At 37.9% G+C, this 26011-nt stretch overlaps 1 protein-coding gene across 8 annotated transcripts in view; it reads left to right on the top strand.

The window, feature by feature from the left end:
• Positions 1 to 26011, top strand: part of PTGER3 (prostaglandin E receptor 3) — a 182954-nt gene that overhangs the window by 74078 nt on the left and 82865 nt on the right. For 4 of the 8 annotated variants that reach the window (XM_042952152.1, XM_042952151.1, XM_042952153.1 and 1 more), the window contains exon 3: positions 855 to 946. The exons of 3 other annotated variants lie outside the window; for them this stretch is intronic. In XM_042952152.1, coding sequence (XP_042808086.1) covers positions 855 to 946 — 92 coding nt within the window. Of the gene's footprint in view, positions 1 to 854; positions 947 to 3561; positions 4489 to 26011 lie in introns of those variants that run through there. One more of the 8 variants, XM_042952154.1, reaches the window with a different exon arrangement.

Here is a 26011-nt window from a genome sequence, read left to right as displayed (position 1 = left end):
AGAATATTCTCTGAAGAAGTGATTTTCCAAGGAATCAGCCAGATGATGAGGGAATTGGAAGAGCATTCTAGGCAGAGGAAGCTTCAAGTGCAAAGGCCCTGAGGTAGGAAGGAGGATGATGCTATTCATGATATTCACAGATGGCTAGTGTGGTCTCAACAGGCAAAGCTGGAGTTGCAGACAGAGGCTAGATCAAAAAGGACCTTTGAGGTCATGTGAAGAATTATGGTCTGTCCTAGGAGTAACAGAAAGTCACTGAAAGCTAGAAAGTGGTAGAATTGGATTTACCTACACCAATCATTTGAGTCCAGTGGGGTTTTTCTTTTTTTAAGTTTATTTTTTCTTTTTTTCTTTTATTTCTTTGAGTTGAGGAGGGGCAGAGAGAGAGGGGGGGAAAGAGAATTCCAAGCTGGGCTGGCAGCACGAAGCCTGATGTGGGGCTTGATCCCACAAATCATGAAATCATGACCTCAGCAGAAATCAAGAGTTGGACACTTAACCGAATGAGCCATCCAGGCACCCTCGAAGCCAGTGAGTTTTCATTCAGCATTTAACAAGTGGTATGATAGCTGCTCTATGGATTTAGAAGTCGTATTAGGTGTGGTCTCTACTCAAGTAATATATGGTGTGAAACTATAGGAGGAAATAGAAGGTGGGTCAAAGCTTGGAGGCAGAAATGAAGCAGTCTTGGGAAGATAAGATCTAAAATATTTTTGTTTAGTTGGCTACAGCTAAGCAAATTGATGTATAGATTTTTGGTTCTGCTTTTCTATAAAATGTTCAAGGAACAGTCATCTGACAAAAGGGATCATCATCAATGATTCTGTCCACTGAAACCCTCTGTCTGTTCACAGATCAGGCACCACACAAACAACTATGCATCCAGCTCCACCTCCTTACCCCACCAGTGCTCCTCAACCTTGATGTGGAGTGACCAGTTGGAAAGGTGAGATGTAGAAGCTGTCTAGATTACAGTATAGCCTTCCCCTATCTCTGTTCTGATCTGCGTTCATGCTACAAGGACAAAATATCCCTAAGAATTAAAGTGCAGTTTAAGCACACACATCTGACTAAGGAGGACTAGATTCCTTAGAGGAGCTGTTGCTGTTTTTACAACTTCACTTAAATTTCCTCCAACTAAGAACTTTCTGAGACTGGTTCCAGGCTGATCTTGTGACTAGTCAACTCTCATGCAGTAAAAGAGCCTGCATGTCACTGATTTTTCACACTAAGAACACCCTCTAGGAGTATTTTAAGGCTAAGCCACTCTGTTTTGATTAGACATCAGAACTCAGTGTGCTCGCCACATGGTTAGCACACCCCTGCTTGCCCTTTTGAATAGATTTATTTTGTATAAAACACGTACTTCAAAGAATGGATACTCTAGAAAGCAGATCATAATGCCGAATACAATGCATAGTCATATTAAATTTCAAGCATTAACTTCCTTCCTAAAACACCTTATTTCAATATTTCAATATTTCTGACTATAGGGTTAAATGAATGAATAATCTTCTGGGTATTACTCCATTATGTGATCTTTTTTGTTTTAATGAAAGAATGTGAAAAGTTTTAATTTTTTTTTTCAAACATAGCACACTTGGCTTTTCAAATAAGTTGAACTCGCTATTGTAATGGAAAGTCAGCACGTTCATTTTATTTCATTCCCTGGGTGAGGCTGGGTACAATGACTCCATCATTCCATGTAAGTTGTTAGGATGGATATGGACATTTAAGCAGCTCAAAGTCTTTGGCCATTTGTTCTCTCATGGCTGAAGTTACTGAAAGGTAATCACTTCTGTTCCTCAGGGGAAGATCAAAATGTGTTTTCCAATAGAGATATAGTGTGCAACAATGCCTAAAATATACCAATAAGCTGGTTCATTCTGGAATGTAGCTTCAAAGTCAATAAAGTTTTTATTCAACTCATCTTCATCGTCCCACAGCCTTTCCATAAATATCTGCATGTAATACATCTATTCTGGGCACTTTTTTTTTTTTTGCCATAAATGCAGAATTCTTTGGAAAATAAGTGAAGGGAAAAGAAGGGAGATCCCCAGTTCCCATCTCTTTATTAGTAGGCTCACTCTAATTTCATTTTTAATTTTTTAAAGTAAATCCCATTGTCCTTTCCCTTCATTATGAAAATAAACCAAGCTTTCTATAGAAACTTAGAAAAACACAGAAAATTAGAAAGAAAAGCAGCTTGCTAAACTTTACTTCCACTCCCCAGGAAAAATTTGCCGTCATTTTAGTAAATTTCTTTCTCATCTTTTCCCCCTGTCCTTTCCTTGATTTTGTTTTACATACTTAGGATAATATTACATGTGCTCTACCATATCTTGTTTTTTTTTTTACCATATCTTGTTTTTATCTAACTTAACATGAAATAAACATTCCCCAGACCATTTACAAATTATTTTAAAAGTAATTTTAATATTTATGATAGTCTATTAAAAGGTACACTGTAGTTTACTTATCATAATCTGTGTTCAAATTTGGCCCCACAATGAATAGAACTATATCATTACCTAAAGACTGAAATATAGTTTTAAAAAATTTGTGATTGTTTTATCATAACTATACTTTAAGAAATAATTAATATGCCATTTTTTTAAAAAATTTTTTTTCAACGTTTTTTATTTATTTTTGGGACAGAGAGAGACAGAGCATGAACGGGAGAGGGGCAGAGAGAGAGGGAGACACAGAATCGGAAACAGGCTCCAGGCTCCGAGCCATCAGCCCAGAGCCTGACACGGGCTCGAACTCACAGACCGCGAGATCGTGACCTGGCTGAAGTCGGACGCTTAACCGACTGCGCCACCCAGGCGCCCCTATGCCAATTTTTAATATTCTTTAAAGATGCACATAGTCTGACTGCTTTTCAAAAAAATTATAAAGATTCAAAATTTCATCAGCAGTGTGGTAGAGTTTCTGCTTTACTTCATCCTAACCAGCACTGTATATTATTTTAAAACATACACACACATACACACACACACACACAAATACTTTGTTGGTTTGATAGGAGAAAAATTGTATTTCATGGTTATTTAGATTTGCATTCATCCTTATATCTTTTTAGGGTATTGTTAGACACTGATTGGAACTTGTTTTTACAACAAGATTATTCAATGTGACTACAACTGATACAGTGTTATGATTTGATTATTCTACTGGACTTATAAACTTGGGAACCAGAAAAATTACTCATAAAAAGCATATACTTAGCATAATTAAATCATTCAGAAGCTTAAGTGATCCAAAATCCCAGAGTTATTTAAATTGTTTTTATTTACAAAACACACATGTAATTACTTCAAATAGGAATGTTTCATGCAGAGTGAGTGACTCTGCAGCTGGCCAAGATACAATTATGGAAACATTTATAAAGGTTGTGTGACCTACAAAATAAACTTCCTAAATATTTTTTAAAAACTCAAAAAAAAAAAAAGAATGTTTCAAAGTCTAAGTATTTCTCACTTATACCCTCTCTTCATGCCAGACAAAAACAGTCCCCCTACCCATGCTTATTACATCTTTCTCTCTCTATTCTAACAGATAATGAAAGAACGGAGCTGAACTTTTTATTGAAATTCCTGCTTCCCTGAGTTTGTGTATTTCTTCCCACCTGAGAAGGAGAATTTATGTTTGATTTGGATTATTTCTTCATTTTCGTCTTTAAAAAAAATTAATGTTTTTTTGTCGTCAGTAATACCCACTGAAACCAGGTTTATTATCGTAAAGTGTGCCTATGAGTGCTAAATTGCATCCTGGAACTGGATTTTGGGTACATATTTAAGAAGTTGAGCCCGATTTCACAGAGAATGATTGGTAAAAAAGTGAGAAAATTAAAACCCACTTTTCAGTGTTCCCCCAACTTCAAGCCATTGCCTGAGTCTCAACCAGTATGGACATCTTTACATTTTATGGTAGTTTTGATTTTATGAGTTTGAAAAATCAGTGTAAGTTTTCAAAAGTGAAAAGTCAACATTTTGAGGGCAGGAATTCAATTACTAGGACATAAACTTTAATGAGATAGAAGAGGGTGCCAAATGGAGGCAGGAGGGCACCATGGCAAAAGATATTTATGCCAAATGTGTGATGAATGTGTTGGAGATGTTGTGTTCCTCTGCACTAAGCTTGGAACTAAAAGTCCTTAGGTCTGTATTCTGGTTATATGCCACTTTGTAACTCAGGAATCAGCTTAAGTGCTATTTCTCTGTCTTTGAAGATTAAAAGGAGTGGGTGCAGCTAAGGGCTCTTCTGAGGTGTCACAGAAAACAATAGTGAGGCTACATGATTAACCATTGTGTTAGAGCAATAAAAAATCTGGGCATAGCCTTTTGATTTACCACTATCGGTTCAGGATTTCTTAAAATTTCTTCCCAGGTGACATACAAAAGGCAAAATTAGTAAGTGATATAGCTACCAAATATCAAAATTTGTTACTTTTTATGAAATAAAGGAATCTATTTTGTCTGAATTGAAATTAGAAATTCTATGAGCTTTTAAAAAATACTTTTGAAGGGCACCTGGGTGGCTCAGTTGTTTAAGCATCTGACTCTTGATTTCGGCTCAGGGCATGATCTCACGGTTTGTGAGTTCGAGCCCTGCATTAAGCTCTGTGCTGATATGGAGTCTGCTTGGGATTCTTTCTCTCTCCCTCTTTCTTTGCACCCCCTCTGACCTGTGCTTTGTGAGTCTTCCTCTCTCTCAAAATAAATAAATAAACTAAAAAAAAAAAAAAACACTTCTGAGTCACTGAATATCTTTCAGCTTATGTCCTTACCTGCTTGTAAATTCAACCAGTCTTTCTTTCTCTCATACTTTCTTTCCCCCTCTCTTCCTCTTTCCCTTTCCCCCCTCATTCACTCAGTTCAAAACATATTTATTGAGTGTCCCTCCTTTAGCCACTGTGCTAAGGATTATGATTTCACCTACTAGGACATCTAAGGAAGCCATGATAAAATGTATCAGCAGTTTTGCCTTAGGAGCCTATACTGTGACTCCATTGTCCTCTCTGTGGACTAAATTAAACCAAAGCAGTGAGTCATTCCTTTAAATAGTTGAACCAGTTGTGGATTAGCTGTAAAACACAATTATTTTCATTCACACTTGTATTTTAAATGGCTTTATGTAACTTGCTGTACACACAGAGAAAAATATGAAATTATTTTATTTTTGCAAAAGAGGCCCAAGTTTACAGAGGGCTTGCCCAATGTCTCATGGGTAATATAAGTAAGAATTTAGATCCAACTGTAAGTTCTTTGATTCCAAGTTTATTGTTCTTCTTACAGTAGAGTGAGATGTGAGATTGGTTTCCATGATATTCCATTTACAAGACAAAAATAGAAGCATGGGTTTTGGAATCAAATTTGGATTTAAATGTGGCTGTGCCACGCACTAGCTCTGTGAGCTTGAGAAATTTAATTAATTTCATTGAATCTCAATGAATTAATCTACAAATTAAAGATAATGATACTTACCTGTAATGGGGTATTGTGATAATGTATGTAAAGTGAGCCTTACACAGTAGATACTCAACAAGTATTAAATGTGATTAATTCTTTATCCAGACTTATCTCCAGCTCTAGAATATGACTTCTCAGTTTCAACTATACAAACTGTTTTCCTGACTATGTAGGTTTAAATGTCATGGACAGAATAAACTTCAAATCTCTTCGTGCTATTCTCGTTTATAATACTTCATGATTATTTTTCCCCACGCAAAACCTACCCATCTCCCAAATGTGCAATCTCACCTTGTCTTTAGGCCTTGAAATTTAAGTTTCTTTGTTCTCTTCCTATCCCACTCTGAAGTTATATAGTGTTCTTTTTGATGATTTCTATATTATTCTTGAAATATTTTCATTATATATGTCTTTTCCCCTTAACAAAATTCTATTTCATGGTGGACAGGATCCTTTTCTTACATTTTCTCCATAGGTCTCTTAACACTAGTGCAGTATTTGAGACCAAGAAAGATGGTCCTTAATTGGTAAATTCTCAACAAAGGCAACGTTTACGTACAATATTAGCAGTTGCAAATTTAAATGAATGTTATAGAAAGAAAGCTCTTTGTTTCCATGTTGCTATTCAACTCGGGAAATTTTATGTTAAACTTTCCTGATTTAAAAACGCTACATCCAGGGGCGCCTGGGTGGTTCAGTTGGTTGAGCATCTGACTCCTGGTTTCCACTCAGGTTGTGATGCCACGGTCATGGAATCAGCCCCGCGTCAGGCTCCATGCTGAGCGTGGAACCTGCTTAAGATTCTCTCTCTCTCTCTCTCTCTCTCTCTCTCTCTCTCTCTCTCTCTCTCCCTCTGCCTCTCCCTTGCTTGCACACTCTACTCTCCCCCCCCCCCCAAAGCTACATCCAGGCAGAATAATCACATGCAGTTTAATACAATAATGTTTATTAAAACATGTGAAAGTCATCAAGTAATAAAATGATTGGAAAAGTTTGAAAAATCACGACTATTTGGTAAAGAGTTCTCACACAATTAGAAATGATTTCTGTCAAATTAGTTTGAAATCTAATGGAGAGATGGTATATGCCAGTGTAAAATACTTTTGATACTTTCATTTTTAATCCACAGAAATATATCCATTTCATACTAAATTCACCCTAAATCAGTTCTGTAACAGATGTTCTCAAATATTCTGGATCATGATTCAGCAACACACTTACTGACTTTTAACAAGGGCTTTCATCTTCCTTTTTAAAATTATCTTCCAGAAACATGGATTCTCATAATTATGTAATGAGATTACGCTGAGAATAGAATTAGCCTTCAGAATAAAATAAATTTCTGCCAAAGAGGTCACGTGTGGAGAAATGGGGCTTGATCTACAGTTTTATTGTAATTATAGTACCTACTGTGAAGCTCTGTGGAAAACATATGCAAACAAACCTGTGATGTTAAAATGCTTTACAGGTGACTTGTATAGACTTGGTTCCTGACTACGTATAATATATTCTGTGTAATTTTAGACCTATGACGTTTGCTTTGGAACAATGAACTCGTGCCTATGCCCACCTCCATCCTATTGCAGAACCAGTGCTTTAGTACAGCACCACTGCAGCCCAGTGTGAAACAAACAAACAAACAAACAAACAAAAACAAGCAAACACCCAGCTCTTCTGCTCCAGAAGGGGTTGGGCTGGGTAGTCTGAAGAGAAATGGCATAGGGCCAGGGTGAGCTATGGAAACAGGGCATGTTAGGATTAGATGATTGGGCTTCCATCAGAAGCTATGTTTATCCAAATTCTCCCAAGGAAGGAGGAGAAAATTAGAGTCATTATCTTTTATATGTAAATGTGTATATGTGTCTTATAGTTATAAGGGGACTTTGGTCCATAAAAGATATGAAAATTCAGTAAGAGTTGAATTAATCCACATTTTTACTGTCTATAAGAATGGTTTTTAAAAATGAAATAAATAATAAAACCCAGGTTATAAAGGAACCATATAAACCAAGAGAACAAAAGTTTTTTTCAACATTCTCAGTAGTTGGAAGGACATTCAAAAGAAATGTATTGTAAAGATAATGGTAATTATTCAGGTACTTTAAACATCTGTATAAAATATACCTAGCTTGATATACTCTTAATTACTATCATTACTTAAATGTTTAATTGTTGTCCTAAAAATATTTGTGCTTATATTTTTCATTAATCTAGCCTTTTACTGAATATTTTGTTAATTCAAAATATCTCTAGGCTCATCCATGGATAAAAATGTGGCTGCATTTCATTCAGGTTCTAAGGCTTTTCTTTTTCATTATCTGAAGTGCCTTTTTATATAAAAATAGTTTGTACAAAATGTATTTTTAAGAGCTTTTATAGTTTGTTTAACAAAACTCCCAACCACATTGTAAGCTCCTTGTGGGCAGGACCCGTGTTTTATGTATCTCTTGTATCTACAGAGCCTAGCACAGAGCAAAGCTCATAGAATTTACTCAATAAAAACTTGATGGAGAGGCTAAGTGACGAGACTGCAATCTGTGTAAGTAATGCTTAGGACAACTAGGTATGCACACTATGGGTAAGGGTGGCATTTAGCGGACAGTTGTTTCTCCATTTACTTTTCCTCTTTGATGTTATGCCATTCAAAAATAATTAATCCTAATATAGGTAACATATAGTGTTATATTAGTTTCAGGTGTACAATATAGTGATTCAACAATTCTATACATTACTCCGTGCTCATTATTTTAAGTGTACTCTTAATCCCATTGACTTGTTTCGCCCATCCCCTCACCTACCCCTCTGGTAACCACAGTTTGTTCTCTATAGTTAAAAGTCTATGTTATGCCATTTGAGGTAGTCTTTAAATTTGAGTGATACAAGGGAGTCTTTTAGATTTCTTGAAGAAAACAACTATAAATATTTTAAAATATTTATTTATTTTATTTTTGAGACAGAGAGAGAGAGAGAGAGAGAGAGAGAGAGAGAAAGAATCTGAAGCAGGCTCCAGGCTCTAAGCTGTCAGCACAGAGCCTGACAAAAGGCTCAAACTCATGAACTGCAAGATCATGACCTGAGCCAAAGTCAGGTGCTTAACTGACTGAGCCACCCAGGTGCCCTGAAAACAACTGTAAATATTTGTTGAGTGTAGAATTATTACTTTTAGAAAAAGAATAAATAAGATAAATATAAGCCTGCATTTAAAATAACTTGTCTTGGGATGCCTGGATTGCTCAGTCGGTTGAGCATCCGACTTTGGCTCAGGTCATGATCTTGGGCTTCTTGAGTTCAAGTCCCACATTGGGCTCTCTGCTGTCAGTACAGAGCCCACTTCAGATCTTCTGTCCCCCTCTCTTTCTCTACGCAGCCCCTGCTGGTGAGGGGGAGGGGTAGAGAAAAGGAGAGAGAAAGAATCCCAAGTAGGCTTCAAGCTGTCAGCAGGGGAGCCCAATGTGGGACTCAAACTCACAAACTGTGAGTTCATGACCTGAGCCACCCATGTGTCCCAAAATAACTTCCCTTCTAGTTAACTATGTCATTTCTTACCGTGGTACAGGAGCTGAATTTTAACTTTGTATCTTGAGATATATAGCCTGTGGAATAAAATGAGTATAATTTACATATATGAGGATCTAAAATATTTTCATCTTGTGAATTCTTTGAGCAAAGTATAGTGCTATTTATTTATTTATTGGAAATAAGTACACCAGAGCCTAAGCAAATGAATAACAATCTTTAGTTGCTTTCTTAATGAAAGTTAAGTAGTTAATGTTTTCTTAATGAAAGTTAAGTTAACTTACTAATGAAAGTAGTTGCCGATTATGGTTTTTATCAGTTTATTGATTTAACTTACAACTTAAATGTTAAATCCTTTTAAATGCTTTAAAAATGGACTAGAAATATTTGTGCAGCATTGTCTTGAGTAAATAATTTTTAAAAATGCAGGTGTACAGAGAAAATTTAAGCACTGAAATACTATGGCACAGGAAGGGAAGAAAAAATTACACACTAAGAAAACACAATGCCTTTGGGGCACCTGGGTGGCTTAGTCAGTTGAGCATCTGACTTTTGACTTTGGCTCAAGTTATGATTCCAGGGTCATTGATTGGAGCCTCGCACTGGGCTCCACGTTGAGTTTGGCACCTGCTTAAGATTCTTTCTCTCTCTCTCTCTCTCTCTCTCTCCCACTTCCCCTCTCCCCCTCTCACATGCTATCTCAAATTAAAAAGAAAAAAAGAAAGGAAAACACAGTCCACTAAAAATACAGGATTAAACCAAACAGAGACTACTAATAGAAATTCAGGAATAAAAGAGAGGATTATAAATTTGTTACAAGATTGGACAAAGTATGATTTAGTAATATGTGCTCCATAAATACTTGCTGACTGCTGGGTTGGTGGTAGTGGGTGATAATGCTTCTGGTAGTTGTGAAGAATAAGAGATATTCAAGCAAAATTAAGTGAACATTATACCAAGAAAATAAACAGGGAATGGGGAAAAGACAGTAATATATTTTTTTTTAATTTTTTTTTCAACGTTTTTTATTTATTTTTGGGACAGAGAGAGACAGAGCATGAACGGGGGAGGGGCAGAGAGAGAGGGAGACACAGAATCTGAAACAGGCTCCAGGCTCCGAGCCATCAGCCCAGAGCCTGACGTGGGGCTCGAACTCACGGACCGCGAGATCGTGACCTGGCTGAAGTCGGACGCTTAACCGACTGCGCCACCCAGGCGCCCCAGAAAGACAGTAATATATTCTTAGTAAGACTTTGGAATAAAGGAAAACAAATGGCTGAGTTAACCTCCTTTCTGTAAGTTTTGTTTTGTTTTGTTTTCATTTTATTTCTTTTAGAGAGTGAGAGGGAGCGTGAGCTAAGCGGAGGGGTAGAGGGAGAATCTATTTTTTTTAATGTTTACTTATTTAAAAAAATTTTTAATCGTTATTTTTGAGAGAGAGAGAGAGAGAGAGAGACAGAGCATGAGCAGGGGAGGAGCAGAGAGAAGGGAGACACAGAATCCTAAGCAGGCTCCAGGTTCTGAGCTGTCAGCACAGAACCCGACGTGGGGCTCGAACTCACAAACTGTGAGATCATGACCTGAGCCGAAGTTGGACCCTCAACCAACTGAGCCACCCAGGCACCCCAAGTGTTTATTTTTGAGAGAGAGAGAGAGAGAGAGAGAGAGAGAGAATGAGTGGTGGATGGTCAGAGAGAGAGGGAAACACAGAATGTGAAGCAGACTCCAAGCTCTGAGCTGTCAGCACAGAGCCCAATGTGGGGCTTGAACCCACAAACCATGAGATCATGACCTGAGCTGAAGTCAGACGTTTAAACAACTGAGCCACCCAGGTGCCCACCTCTTTATAGATCTAACCATCCTTTAAGGTCTGTTAGTTCTACAAGTATTTCTTAATTCTGTCTCTCCATCTTCACACCCATGGTCTAAATCTAGGCTTCCATCATTTCCCGTCTTACTTACCCCAGTAACTGGTGTCCTGTGTCCGGTCTTGGGACCTCCAGTTATCCTCCACATTTTCTGTCACTGTGAAATTTTGTTATTGAAATGAAAATCTGTTCATGTTGTTTTCATTCTAAACATCCTTAATGTTTTCCTATGGCCTTCAGGGTAAGGTTAAGAAAACTTAACTTAGTCCAGAGAACTTTCTACAATCTAGTCTTTGCTGAGCATCTGTTGTCTTCTTCCACAGCAGCCTATTTTCCAGCAACGCTAAACTAAAATCCCATGCCTTTATGCTTTGCCCATGCTGTTCCTTCTATGCTAGATATTCCCTTCTCTTCTCAATATGATTAACCATAACGGCTTTCATGAGTTTCAGCTCAGGTTTCACTTCTTGTAGGACATCTTAATGATAAAATAATTGTACTTTAATTTGTTGGTTTATTTACCCATCTTCTTTGCATAGCCAAGGCAGGGAATATGTTTTTCATCTCCATGTCTGGCGTATGACATAGACTTGACATTCAACAAGTCCTTGCTGGTGAAAGAAAGAACAGAAGGAAGATGTGCAACAATGAGCTATGAGTTTCAGCAAAAGCAATCATTCAAGATTATTCAAGGCCCAAACTGTCCATATGTTACTTAAGGCAGGCAGTTAGCCACACTTTCAGAATAACCATTCAGTGGTTGGCTTTCTAGGCACATAACTAGTTTAAATTTACACTTGGCATTGGCAGAGATTCTGTGGAGGTAACAGTCAAAGCTGAGAAAGAGTGCCACAACCTTATCTCACTTGACAAAAATTTAAATGCAATCTTAGAAACTCAAGGAGAAATAACAAACTGAAATATTGCTCTCTAACTGGATCCAGCATTTCTTCAAAGGCAGAATAGTGCAAGCTTGTAGAGATAGCTCAGACTTTAAGGTTGGACAGTCCTAGATTTGAATCCTGACTTACACTAGGTAATTATGTGACCTTGGAGACTCTATATTTAATTTCCCTTAGCCTCAGTTTCATTATTTATAAATCAGGGTAAGTAACACCTACTTTGTAGGGTTGCTGCAAAGATTAGAGATGATACATGTGAAGCCATTATTCCTAAGACCACTATAAATCCCCAGAGGTAAAATATGGCCCCAAGAAAGGCATTTTTGAGTAAGTGGCTGGAATCTGGATCTGATAGGAATTACATGTGTGCCAAAGCAACACATGATCGTAATAGGGCCCCAAGAAAGGCATTTACAGGATGCTTCAATTTTGAGTAAGTGGCTGGAATTTGGATCTGATAGGAATTACATGTGTGCCAAAGCAACACATGATCGTAATAGGGCCCCAAGAAATTTTGCTACAAGCTCTTTGCAAATCTCCAACTGTCCTCTAAGAAGTTAACTTGAATTGCCATCAGTAGTTTGACAACTACACATATCAAATGTGACTCAAAGATCTGGAAGCTGGGAATGTAGTGGTAGTAGGAAATTTGCCTAGTCCAAATTCTTCTAGGACTAGGAAAGTCAAGGTTTCAATCCAGGTGCTGACTACTGATCTTCCCTTGATATTACTACCTCCTTTTCTATTTTATAAGCAGTAGTTTGTTTTTGTGGATCTTATTTGGTTTCCCAAATGATGAAAGCCATGGCCTTCTCTCCTTCTTGATAGCAAAGATACTTCATTGTTTATTTTCTTACTTGAAATCCTTCTGTTGCTTAGCTCCCACCTTAAAGACGTTAGTTGAATGCCCAATTGGCTGCACTTATGATTGATGCTCATAGTTCTATCAGAATGTTTTTCACTATTAGTATGTACCCAGTGGGCTGCTACAATATTTTTTAAAGGAAGGTATAAGAAGAAGACAAAGTGTCTTGCTTTCCTTCCATGTCTCACCATTTTTCATCTTTTGGAAGGTCAAAGGAATGCTTAGAGATATCCATTTTAAAAATAGCCATCATTTTGAAGATAACTCCTGGGATCACTGGTAACATGCACATATTCCTGTTTAATACACAGGAGCAGGGATTAAAAAGGAATCACTAATGAGATTATTCGCTGGCACACTAGTGAAGAAGGTGTGTTAATTTCCTAGGCTTCCATAACAAAGAACTACTGACTGGGTGGCTTACACAACAGACATTTATTTCTTGCAGTTTTGGATACTGAAAGACCAAGGAGTTGGTAGGGTTGGTTCCTTCTCTGAGCATCAGGGAGAATCTGTTCCATGCTACCCTCCCAGTTTCTGGTGGTTTGCTAACTATGTTTGGCATTCCCTGGCTTGTAGACATATCACCCCACATAGTGTGTGTCTTATATCCAATTTTCTCCTTTTTATAAGAACACCAGTCATAGTGGACCAGTCTATTCCAGTATGACCTCATGTTAACTAACTGCATCTACAATGACCCTATTTTCAAATAAGATCACATTTTGATATACTGGGGGTTAGAACTGCAACATAGGAATTTGATTGGGGTAAAGGAGACAATTCAACCCATAACAGATGTGTTGGTTGATTTAGAGAGGAGGCTACATGTAAACTCCAAAATAATAAGACCTAAAATGATGCAGCTTCTGTATGTAATGGGTTTAGGGACTGAATAAAAATCTCAATGCTGCATGCCAGCCCTGGCTCCAGTTAGGAAAGACAATTCAAAAGTGATCATATTTCTGACATTAAAATACCTGGAAGTTTTTCCAGTAAATAAATAAACAACATAAAGCTCATAAACAAGTGTTGGGAAAGATATTTGTGTTGTTTGTAGCAGATTATAAATGACCCAATTAGACTAAAGTCAAATTGCTCTATGTTGGAAAGAGTAGGAGTTGTAGGAATTCCTGTACATAAGTTATCAACTTAAGTTGATTTCACTGTTTTGAACAGTCAGGTTTCTTCCCTGGTAGTTTCCAAATAAAAACAATATATTCACTTAGAGGTTGAAGGTTTAAGGAATGCTAGATGCTACCCATTTAAAAGAAGATAATGAAGGATTTACAAAGTCATTTGAAGGAGGCATTCAAACAGCAATATGATGCTAGTAGTGAGCACTGAGGGTAATGGTAGTCCAGCCATTGCCTTCTTGAGTTAGATTTGGTTATTTGGAGATTTTTAATTACAATTTTGTGTTGTACATGGATAAGCCTTCAAAAGAACATAACAGGCATTTGCATCTCTGTTTTGTCTGCTAATTAAAGTCTCATCTTGGGGGTGCCTGAATGGCTCAGTTGGTTAAGCATCCCAACTCGTGGTTTGGTTCAGGTCATGATCTCATGGTTTGTGAGATCAAGCCCCAAGACAGGCTCTGCACTGATAGCATGGAGCCTGCTTGGGATTCTTTCTCTGCCTCTTCTCTCTCTCTCTCTCTCTCTATCTCTCTCTAAGTAAATAAACATAAAAAAAAACCTCTTTAAAGTCTCATCTTGGGTTGAGGGTCAAATGCCTCTCTAGTCTTTTTAATGTCAATGTCCAACTGTTGACACCAGTTCATGTTGGAACTTTGGAGGCCTCTAAATGCTATTCATGATCACACAGAACATTGCCCAGCCTTTGCTTTTGATGCACATATTGTGACTCTGATCCTGAGCTACAGGTTGTGCCAATAAAATCCCATTGGCTGTACTTTTTAAAAAGAAAAATAGAGGTTCATGAGACATGTAATTATGTTCCTAGGAAGTGATGCAATTGTTTTTGGCAAAATAATGGAACTTTGAGCATAGTTCTAAAGTTCTCTTTGTATCAACATGCCTTGCTGTGTTTTCAGTTGGGCGGGAGATTTGGCCAACAATCTGGTTCACAGCTGACTAAATCATTTTCTTGAAATGGCTCCCCATCAAAACCTAATTATAAATGCCTACAATTACCCAGGGTATCTGTCCAAATACTAATGGTTGTAGGAAATAGAGGAACTGCATTGATATGTTCCATTTGACAACACCTACCATGTACTTAATCTCACATTTCACATTTAAGACTCTGAAACTATAAAAGAAACTAGCCCTTCTTTAGGGTGGAGACAGCTGCCCAAACCTATAGATGTTCTCCTCCAAGATGAGGAAGAAATCGCTACCAGAAGTAGCACAAAGAGCAAGGGTTTAGTTAAGACCAATCTTAGACTGGGCATTGGAAAATTCCTCTGTCTCTTAGATTTACATTAGAAACCTGGTCAGTTGTCTGAAACATAAATGTATAATTTTGTACAGGGATGAAATCAGTGGCCCTAAAATATATTTCTGTAACAATTCCAGTAGTGAATAAATGACAAAATCAAACGGAGCTAAAAGTCTTTCAAGCAGGATGTTCTGCTTCATGAACAAATGACCAATTTCTCATGATATTATCAGAAGCGTTACAAAAAGTTTTTATATCTCTTACTTATGTCACTACTGGGGAAAGAGGACAAGGACAGGATAACTCCAAGTGCTTCCAATCTCTGCTGACAGAACAATAACAGACCATTCAGAGAAGGAAAATATCTCCACTTCATTTTAGAACTGTTGTCCTTAAAGATTTTTCTTTCTCTTCCTCCCTCCCTTCTTCCCTCCTTAAGGTGATCATACGATTTTTATCTTTTCATTTTGTCAGTGTGGTGCATTTCATTGATTGGCTTGCAGATATTAAACCCTCTTGCATCCCTAGAATAAATCTCACTTTTTCATGGTGCATGATTCTTTTAATGTACTGTTGAATTTGGTTTGCTAATATTTTGTTGAGGATTTTTGCATCTATGTTAATCAGGGATTTGGCCTGCAATTTTCCTTTCTTCCTTCCATCTTTCCTTTCCTCTTTCTTTCTTCCTCTTTCTTTCTTTCTTTCTCTCCTTCTTTCAAATATCTATTAAATCAATAAAATCCACTTGATTGTGTGTTACTTGGGAATAAAAATTACAGAACTATATGATGCAAAAGGAAAGGAGAAGTAACATTTAAAAATTTTTCAATATATAAGTGATTTATACTCACTATCTCATATAATACTCACTGCTGTTCTATGAGATTGTTACTGTAAATTTCCATTTTAGAGATGAGAAGCTTGAGGCCCATCTCTAGAGTGGGGCTTAATTAACTCACTTTCCCAAGGTCTATAACTTTAGATGGTGGAATTAGTATTCAAACCCAGGTTTGTTTGGCTACAAATCTTGTCTTTTCACTGTAACCTTTAAGATGTTTCCAATGTTTAAAACAGTTTGCAAATAGATAAGATGTTAGAAATTATATTAGCTACCAGAAAACAATGATAGTTTCTTAGAAAAATGATGGGACTTAAAAATGTAGCATCCTTCCCCATTTCCTTCTGTCTTTCTTCATGTAGGAGAAGATGAAAATGACCTGAAGCAGTGGGATTTTTTTTTTTTTTTTTAGCTAGAACACATGGCTGTACAGGATACCTCAACTTAATTTCATATTCAAGAGTACATTTGTAGTTTTTTTTAAACTCTCATTCTTTTCCCCCCTCTCTCTTTTAGTTACCTTATAAATGTAGAAAACATAATTTCATGTTACCATCTACTACTAAAAAGAGATATCTGCATTCTGTGATAGCATATGCTATTAAGATCAAGAGACAACATTGCATTTACTCCTCCAGAGGCAGAAAGCTGTGTTGGTGAAGGGAAAGAGGGGATTAGCCTGGAAATCAGAGTTGCTGGTTTGGGATACATCTTCCTCTACTCTCCATCTATGTGAACTTGGGAAATGACTGTAAAAGTTTAAGCTTCAGTTCATCATCTGTAACAAAGTTCTTAACACCCTTTTGCAGAATTGCTGTGAGGCTTAGTATGAAGACAGTACAGAAGGCCCCTGTCCATTTCAAGAGTCATGCAAACACAGTGCTAGCACTGCTGGTCCTGAGCCCACAGAAGACCCTGCCAAACTGTCGTACTTTTCCCAGCACACTCTGGACAGCTTCATGAAAGTCTTGTCTAAAGACTAACCAGGAAACCCACCCAGCTTAGTGGACCTAACAAGCTAGAGGCATCCTCTCTGTCGTCCTGGGTTCAGGTGAAAAGTTTCCCATTGCTGTTTTTCACCTAAGACCAAAAATACTATGTTGGAGCTTTAGTCTTATAACAAAAGTTAAGTCTTGGGGAAACGTGGTTACTTTAATGAACGATTTGATGAGTGGTGTGCATTGTTCCCTGGGAGCAGTTTGTGACAGAGGAGTTGGAGGAGGGCAGAGAGCATCAGGTACACAGAAAGGGACAAAAAGGTGCACTTGTGACTAGGGAGAAGCTTCCAGGGATAGGGGAGTGAGGGGATAAGTGGCCATTTTTCTGCCATTTTTGCAGTCTCTTCAGATTCAGTCGGAAGTACATGGATATATATCCCTCTAGATTTTTAGTCTATTAACCACTACTCTTCTCAAGGATGCCTATTCTCATTTTAACCATCATCTATGGTTTGGCATCCTGCTAGGCACTTGACAAACCATCATACCGCACTTACATGATTGTCGCTTTTTACAGCTGAGAAAAAAGAGGGGTCAGTGAGCAGGCAAAGTGCAAAGAATGATTAAAAACAGATTATCTGAATGCAGACTTCCTGACCTTCTGCCAACTATACTGCCTGTCAAACTTCCCTAATTTGGAGATTTGTATTTCCTTCACCTAAAGAATGTGAAGAAAACGAGGGCATACATTAGCAGCAGCAACAACAATAAAACCCAAAATCTTAGTTTCTTGAAACAACAAAAGTTTGTTTGCCCTCACCTAGCCTGCTTGTGGGGGGGTTGGGTGTGGAGACCGGGCCTCAGGTCATCTCCATCAGAGACTCGGGCTAACCGAGGCTCCCAACATGGCTGGGCCCGTGGTAGCAAAAGGCAGAGCCTTAGAGAGGCACCCACTCACTTCTAGAGCAAGTAGCATGCTGAGCCAATTGAAGAGGAAAATAATCTCACCGCATTCTGAGAAAAAGGAGAAATGGAAGTACTAGCAATCAGCACTAATATATCCCCCAGAATCTCAACAGTAAGGACAGAATAAAAATGAAGAAATTAAGTGCAGAAGTACTGAGTTTAGAGAGCAAAGTCCTTTTCGGCTCAATTTTTTAGACCAAGTGCTTATTTTAAACCTTTTTCTTGTGTTGACTTACTTGGCATGGTCGGAGATTTTCAGCAACCAGGGCCATTTTAAATATGGGAGGATACAGGCGTATTTTTAGCAAAGATGAAAAAATGGGTTGGTCACTGAAATTACCCAGTTTAGACTTAACAGCATATGGTTCACAATTGCTACAAATTGCTGCTTTAGTCAATGGAAAAATTTTCATATACATGGTGTTAACACTGCACATCCCTGGAAGAAATGCAAAGTGTTTTGGTATTTTGTGCAGAACAACTATATCTGGAGAGCTTGTAGAACTTGGTGCAATTTTTAGATGAAATGAAGTTATGGATTTGTGAACTAAAAATCTGTATGCTGTCCAGGTTATTAAAGCATATTTGAATTCAGAATCATTAGACTGGCAAAAGCTTCTACTTTTAGGATTCTGTAAACCTGCATTGACCTTGAATTAATAAAGCTAGGAAGTACGATGCATGGAAAGGACTTTAAGGAAGGCAGGGTTCATAACCCCCATCCTGAAGTTATTTCCTGTAAGACCCTTGGTTAATCTCCTAACTTTTTAGATTATTTCTCATCTGTTAAAGTAGGGGATATTAAGAAGCCCATGTGGTTGGGGCGCCTGGGTGGCTCAGTCGGTTAAGCGGCCGACTTCGGCTCAGGTCATGATCTCGCGGTCCGCGAGTTCAAGCCCCGCGTCGGGCTCTGTGCTGACAGCTCGGAGCCTGGGGCCTGTTGCGGATTCTGTGTCTCCCTCTCTCTGATCCTCCCCCATTCATGCTCTGTCTCTCTCTGTCTCAAAAATAAATAAACATTAAAAAAAATTTTTTTAAATAAAAAAAATAAAAAAATAAAAAAAAAGCCCATGTGACAAGTACTACTGTAAAATATATCTTACCTCCAAAATATGTCTCGATACTGTTCACTATGCTTCATCTTGAGTACTGCTATTCTAATCCACACAAAACTTGTCTCTCAGCAAGGTCACTACTGATGGCCTCCTAATGATTTTTCTTCTTCTTTCCCCAGCTTATTCATTTCTCAGTAGACATAGGGATCTTTCTCACCCCAGGACTTTTGTACATGCTATTCCACTTTTTTTTCTCAATTTCCTGCATATATAGTTCTGTTTCTTCCTTTGGTTACTGGCTTAAATACTTTTTCAAAGCTCTCTTTCTTATGCTTCCTATCTGTGGTAGTTTTCTCTTATTATTTTCTACCTTATCTAATTTGTTTCCTTTACAGTGCCTATCCTAATTTGTAACTTGTTTTTGCTTCTTTGTTTACTTCTTTCTTTGTTTTCTGAATTAGAATATGAGTTTCACAAGAGCAGAGACTGGCTTGATCTTATCCATCCTTGTCTTTACCAAGCACAGAACCTGGCACATTGCAGATGCCAAAGAAATACTTTTGTGATGAGCCAAGGGGCTGTTGTGAAGAGTGAGATAATTCACTGCATCTTTAAGCACATAGGCGGTGCTCAGTAAATATCAGTATTCTGCTACTTTTCTTTACCAGAGCTGCCCAATCATCTTCAACTCTTCTCTACATCTCCCTGCTCAAGGTACACTGGTGTGATTCTCCATCACATAGAAATATTCAAGGAATCTAAACTAAAGGGCAAATTGTAGTGAAATAGAGTGAACGGAAGGGGCTACTCTTGGCTTTGATACATTTGTCTTTTCTATGTCTGTGTTTTTGTGAATTATGCATTGGCACCATTATTATGCATGTCCTTTCCTATGCCAAATTTGGAGATTTATAATCAGCTAATAAACATTTATTTCTTACTATGTCTTCCTATAGGCTATGGAGTATCTCTAAATTTGTCTTGAGCAAATGTAGTTTTGTAAAATTTTTTGACCATTTTATTGTGATTTTCTCTTATTATTTAAAAAATGAGACTGGGTGGCTCAGTAGGTTAAGCATCTGACTTTGGCTCAGGTCATGATCTTACCACTTGTATGTTTGAGCCCCGTGTCAGGCTCTGTGCTGACAGTTCAGAGGCTGGAGCCTGCTTTAGATTCTGTATCTTCCTCTCTCTGCCCCTCCCTTACTCACACTGTCTATCTCTCTGTCCTTCAAAAAAAAATAACCACTAAAAGAATAAAAAATGAGTGGAAAATGAAAATATAAATATGCATAAACTAGTGGAAAAAAAGGGTGAAAATAAGACAAAGGTGAAAATAATTAAGCATGTAATGGATGGTTAACATTTAGTTGTTTGGGGCACACTGACATTAAATTAATTGTATCTTTATGAAAGAAAAGAATAAATTTAAAGAACAGCATGAAGTGCTAGAATTTATTATCCAGTATTATGTGTGAAAGGTTAGGCATAATTATCAAATTTATATCAGTTCCTCTTTGTGGAACAGAATTCCACTCTAAAATACATCTCTTGCATGTTTGACTTTCTTATGTGTTTTCAGTCTGATTTTGTCTGAAGTAGTGGCTCACTAATGGAGCATGCTCATTTCCCGCCTGGAAGAGGGACACTCCCTGAGTTTACTTACGAGGAACTTCTGAGTCAGTGAGGTGAAGAAACTAGTCCCACAAACCTGCTTCAGTCCTTCCTCATCAGTTGCCTGAATAATTTTAGAGTCTAGGTCTGCAGACAAAGAAACCAGTATTTATTTAAAAGTAACTCTTCATAGGGGTGCCTGGGTGGCTCGGATGGTTAAGCGTCCAACTTTGGCTCAGGTCATGATCTCACGGTTCATGAGTTCGAGCCCCACATCAGGCTCTGTGCTGACACTTCAGAGCCTGGAGCCTGCTTCAGATTCTGTGTCTCCCTCTCTCTTGCCCCTCTTCCACTCATGTTCTGTCTCTCTCAAAAATAAAAGTAAACATTAAAGAAAAAATAACTCTTCATAGTTTTGGACTAATATTCATTTATAAATGGTGGCCATTTTGTGATGGCAAATATTTACATTTCTAGAAGCCCAAGAAGAAAGACCTTCGAGGCGTCTTTTGCTTTGTTTCTTCTTGGTTAATTAATTAATCTCTCCACAGGCTGTAGGGTGTTGATTTCAGTCTGTTTCTTTTTAAGAACAATGAACATCTACCTGGGGAGACCACACCTTATGTTTCTAAGGCAAGGCTACTTCAGTGAATCAGGTCCAGAAGAATTTTTCTGACTCTCCTACAACCCTGCTCTGCTCCTTAACTCTTGCCAAACTATTCAGGAATATGCCTCTGCACTTCGACACACTCAGTCTTCAGATTTGGTTGTCCTGATGTCACTGAATTTGGCCATGTTCTTAATATTGCTCTTGATTTGCAGAATGGATTTTGGAGTTCTTCCCATATCTCCTAGCATTTAACCCCCAAAAAGCCTATCCCTATTTTTCCTTTATTACCCACTGAGCTAAAGGCAATTACCATCCTCACTGCACAAGCCTTATCTCAAATTCTCAGTAGCCATATGTGTATAGTGGTTACCTGATCGTACAGAATACTCTATTGAACAGCACTGCTCTGGAGTATCCATATCTTTACTAGCCTTCCCACCAGTATCTCTCAACAGATGACAAACTGATCAAAATATGAGCAGCCCAGGTTGGAATGCATCAATGACCACACAACTCAAGTCTTAGCACAAATGTCCTTGACGTTTTTCTCTTTTCGGTTAATGGTGCGTATCGTTGTTTTCCAAACTCTTTCACAAGGCTTACAAAATCCATCATGACCTTTACCATTTGCTTAACTTAATCATTCCTTTCCCTTGAACTATACTCTTCTGAACTACTTTGTTTCTTGACTCCAATTTTAAACTTGCCATTTCTTGTCTGGAATATTCTTCCCTTCTCAACACTGTCTCAAGTATTCTCTGGTTTTGTGGGACACTTTAAAAGGAGATGCTCAATCACTTTGGACAACTTAGAGATGTGGGGCTAATTTAATGTTGCTTGACTATTAATAACATTCAACATCAGAAAGCAAATTAGAGCATGGGGAGAATATGGAACTATATTTTGTACCTGGAAAATGATGAAATGCCAAACTTCTTAAGTGAAGAGTCTCAACCCTAGGGACTTAAACTGTTCCAAGTGTTTTGTAAGAAACAAACCTTTTGTATCTCTATTTGTAGGCGTGTGTGTGTGTGTGTGTGTGTGTGTGTAATTCACTCCCCATCGCTAAAAACTTTTCTCTTGACCTCTTTACCCCACACATGAAGAGACAACAGAGGAGCTCTGTGGATAAGGTGCAAACTATATTTGAATCTATTCCAATAGTTAACTCTAAGAAAATATTTTAATGCTAGCAGAGCCTTTGAGAAACATTCTCTAAACATCCTTGCTTATCGTTTGTGATCTCTATCTACAGGAAACATCTGGGAAGGAGAACCATCCACAGCAAGAGTAGACTTGTCAGGAGCAACACATCAGACCCCTACCTGGTTAGGAGCATTTAACGATGAGGTCAAATTATAGCAAAGAATGCCAGAGAGTTGGAGTACTCCCACTGAAGATACCCTCTAGTACTAAAATACATTATTACTAACATTTGAATGGATATCAAAAGTGAGCTTGCACCGCACCTACACTGTCTCTTCATTGTCTTTCCTCAGTCTCCCTGTCTCCATGTTTAGGGTGCTGAAATTGAAGATAAAGGTCTCTGCAGGAAATATCTTCACTTTGTAACAGTAAATACAAGGGTCTTTTTCTGACATTTTTACCCAAGACTGGAGAATTTGCTCTGATGCACATCCCTCAGAATGATCAGAAAATGGAAACAAAATTTAGATTTTATTATATACCTATAGTTGCAATATCATCCTGAAAATGCAGAAACTATAACAAAGATTTCACAAATCCCATTCAATAGATCCCAGTTTGACCATGATCAGAATATTCATCTTAATTTTCAGACACATGAACCATGAACTCATAATCTTAATTAAGCCAGGAATGTAGACGGACTTGAGAAATTATTCCCAATTCAGATGAAATGTCACTGATCATTTTTTCTTTCTCAGTTCTTGCAAGGTCTGCTCCATCTGTTTCTGTATAATTAAAAAAATCCTGTACAGGAATGAAGTACATAAAAAAATATCAGACATACTTGCTAAACTACTTGTATATGGAATTATACAAGTTCCCAGTCTCAGTGATTAGATTATCTCTCTCCATTTTCTTTGAATATCAGAAAATGAATTTAAATTGAATATCAGAAAATGAATTTAAATTAGTGTGCAGCTATTTTCAAATTAATGGCAACATGTAAAGCTCAAAGATTCATGTTCAATTATGCAGGGAGTGCTGATTTTGTATAACAGCCATTACTGGATCCCCCAGGCAGTGAAGCGTGGTCCAGAGTCTGTCTCAGGCATTACAGGAAAACCCTACTATTCCATTACACTCACATGTCTATAGCCCCGATGAAATCCATGATTGTGTTCTCTGGCACTTAACTTATGTTTTGATCACTATGAACATTTTATAAAAATATTTTGTTTCTTAGGATTTCTAAGCACAAACAATCACCCATCCTATCAAAACAAAACAAGCCATAGCATGTGTAAATATAAATTTTTAGAACATGTATACACAGATAAATAAACAAGAGTGTATGGAGTGTAACTGCTTCTAAATGATATCATGCTGCTTATTTTGGTTGCAAATTCTCAACAATGATGTAAGCAATGCATGACACATCAGCTATCATGAGTCCCAGCAATGCAACCTGAAGTTCAACAATCCCAGTCTACAGCAGTGTGAGACACTGAGTTTGGGTATTGCCTAATGCAGAAGTTAACTTGAGTTCTTTTTCTAAACATATGAATCTCTTTTTTACTTTCAGAAGGTGAGAAAAAATAGATTTCTTGAGCATCTACTTTAGCTTAAACACAGTGTTAGATATATCTACATATGATATCATGGTTAATTCTAACAAAAGCCCTGAGAATAAAAATGGCTATCCCCATTTTCACCAATGAGGAAACTAAGTCATACAGCAGATAATTGACTTTGCCAAGAACATACTACCGAGGCAATGAAGCAAACCCAGGTCTGAGGCCCTGGAATTTATTCTTTTTCTAATTTATCTTGCTACTTCTGGTCACTGAAATCCTTCTTAGGTAGTTATATTTGCAATGATATAAACCTCTCAAGGACACACAGGGGCAAATCAATGAATGAAAGTAAAATGTAGGAGGGGCTGAAACCTAAGACCTGTGACCACTCATACCTGATTCCTGAAGCAAAAATAGTCAGGACCCTAGCCAAGTGCGCTGGGACTCAGGTCTGGGCCTCAGTCCTATTGGAGCAGGAATGTCAAAAGGGAAAACTAAACTAGAAGTCTAAGTGTGTGAACTACGTCAGTAGGGTGGACTGCCGGCTAAGTCTCTGTGAGCACCCCAACCCCATACAACAGGAAATGTGACTTTCAAAGGGCCACTGATACGTTTTCTTCATGCACTTCCATAAGTCGAGGACTTTATTTATTTATTTATTTATTTAATGTTTTATTTATTTTTGAGAGAGAGAGTGCAAGTGGAGGAGGGACAGACAGAAGGGTGAACAGAAGATCTGAAGCAGGCTATGCACTGAGAGCAGCAAACCCTATGTGGCCTTGAACTCACCAAATGCAAGATCGTGACCCAAAGTCAGACGCTCAACCAACTGAGCCACCCAGGCACCCCAATAAGTCAAAGACTTTAAAAGATAAAGATAGTTTTTCTTTGAAGAAGGAATTCCTGCTTTGTGATTTGTTTCTTTTTAATTTAACATGAAGAAAATAACAGCAATACTTAGCTGGATCTGTTCAGTATATGGGAGTGTAAACTCTTTGTAAAAAACAACATTTTTATGCCAGAACAAGTCAGATTAGATTGTATAAGATCTGTTGTCCCATGACTCCAAGTCCTTGGAAAGCATCCCATTTTAGTCTATTAGAGTCACTCTCTCTGGTTTTCATATGCACAGACACACACTGGTGGGTAGGGACGCAGTCTGAATTTGAGAGCAGGTGTTCTGTCCTAAAGGCCACATCCCACGCTAGGAGCAAAACCTCTCATGTGCTGCTTTTCACAAAACTGCAAAGCTGTAAGGAAAACATGAAGTGAAGGATCTGCAGCAGGGCATTAGGGTGTATTTTCTTTTTTTAATATTTATTTTTGATAGAGAGAGAGAAACAGAGCGTAAGCAGGGGAAGGGCAGAGAAAGAGGGAGACACAGAACTTGAAGCAGGCTCCAGGCTCCGAGCTGTCAACACAGAGTCAGAAGAATGGCTCGAACTCACAAAACATGAGATCATGATCTGAGCTGAAGTCCCACACTTAACCACTTAAACGACTGAGCCACCCAGGCTCCCTAGGGTGCATTTTCTAAGATCAGCTTTTGTGTCTCATTGTTATCAGCTTCTCCAAGTTAGAAGGGGCCACGTTTGATTTGTTTTTCTGCTTAGAAAGTATAAAAATTATATAGTAGAGAGATGTAATAGATAGTAGGGAAATTAAGCAAAGACTTTGAAGTCAGTCACCCCTGGTTTGAATATAATCTCAACCACTCTCTAAATTTGTGTTTTTTAAGCTCTCTGAGTTTTGGGGTTTTCACCTGCAAAAGTACCTCAAAGAGTTAATGTAAAGGATAAATGAAAAAAAAAAAAAAAAAGAGGTTAGAGAGGGAGAGAGCCAAAGCATAAGAGACTCTTAAAAACTGAGAACAAACTAAGGGTAGATGGGGGCGGGAGGGAGCGGAGGGTGGTGATGGGTATTGAGGAACTGGGTGTTGTATGGAAACCAATCTGACAATAAATTTGATATTAAAAAAAAAAGGATAAATGAGATAAAGCACCAGGTAGACAGTTAATACTGAAAAATAATTACCTGTTAATATTCCAGGGTTATCTTTATAGTTGTAGACATTTTAATATTAATCGATATGCCATGCACAGTGTTAGTTTCCTTATATACATTATCTGTAATTTGTATAACAGCCATGGCCCCAAACCGTGACTAGATAGATGTTTCTCATTACACTCTGTTAAGTGGATTTGAGAGAGAAGAGTGTAGAGATTTGGAGATGCATCAT

The sequence above is a fragment of the Panthera leo genome, chromosome C1, assembly GCF_018350215.1.
Source record: "Panthera leo isolate Ple1 chromosome C1, P.leo_Ple1_pat1.1, whole genome shotgun sequence".
Classification (NCBI taxonomy): domain Eukaryota; kingdom Metazoa; phylum Chordata; class Mammalia; order Carnivora; family Felidae; genus Panthera; species Panthera leo.
Note: the sequence above shows the minus strand (reverse complement) of the source record. Positions and strands in the feature narration are given on the sequence as shown.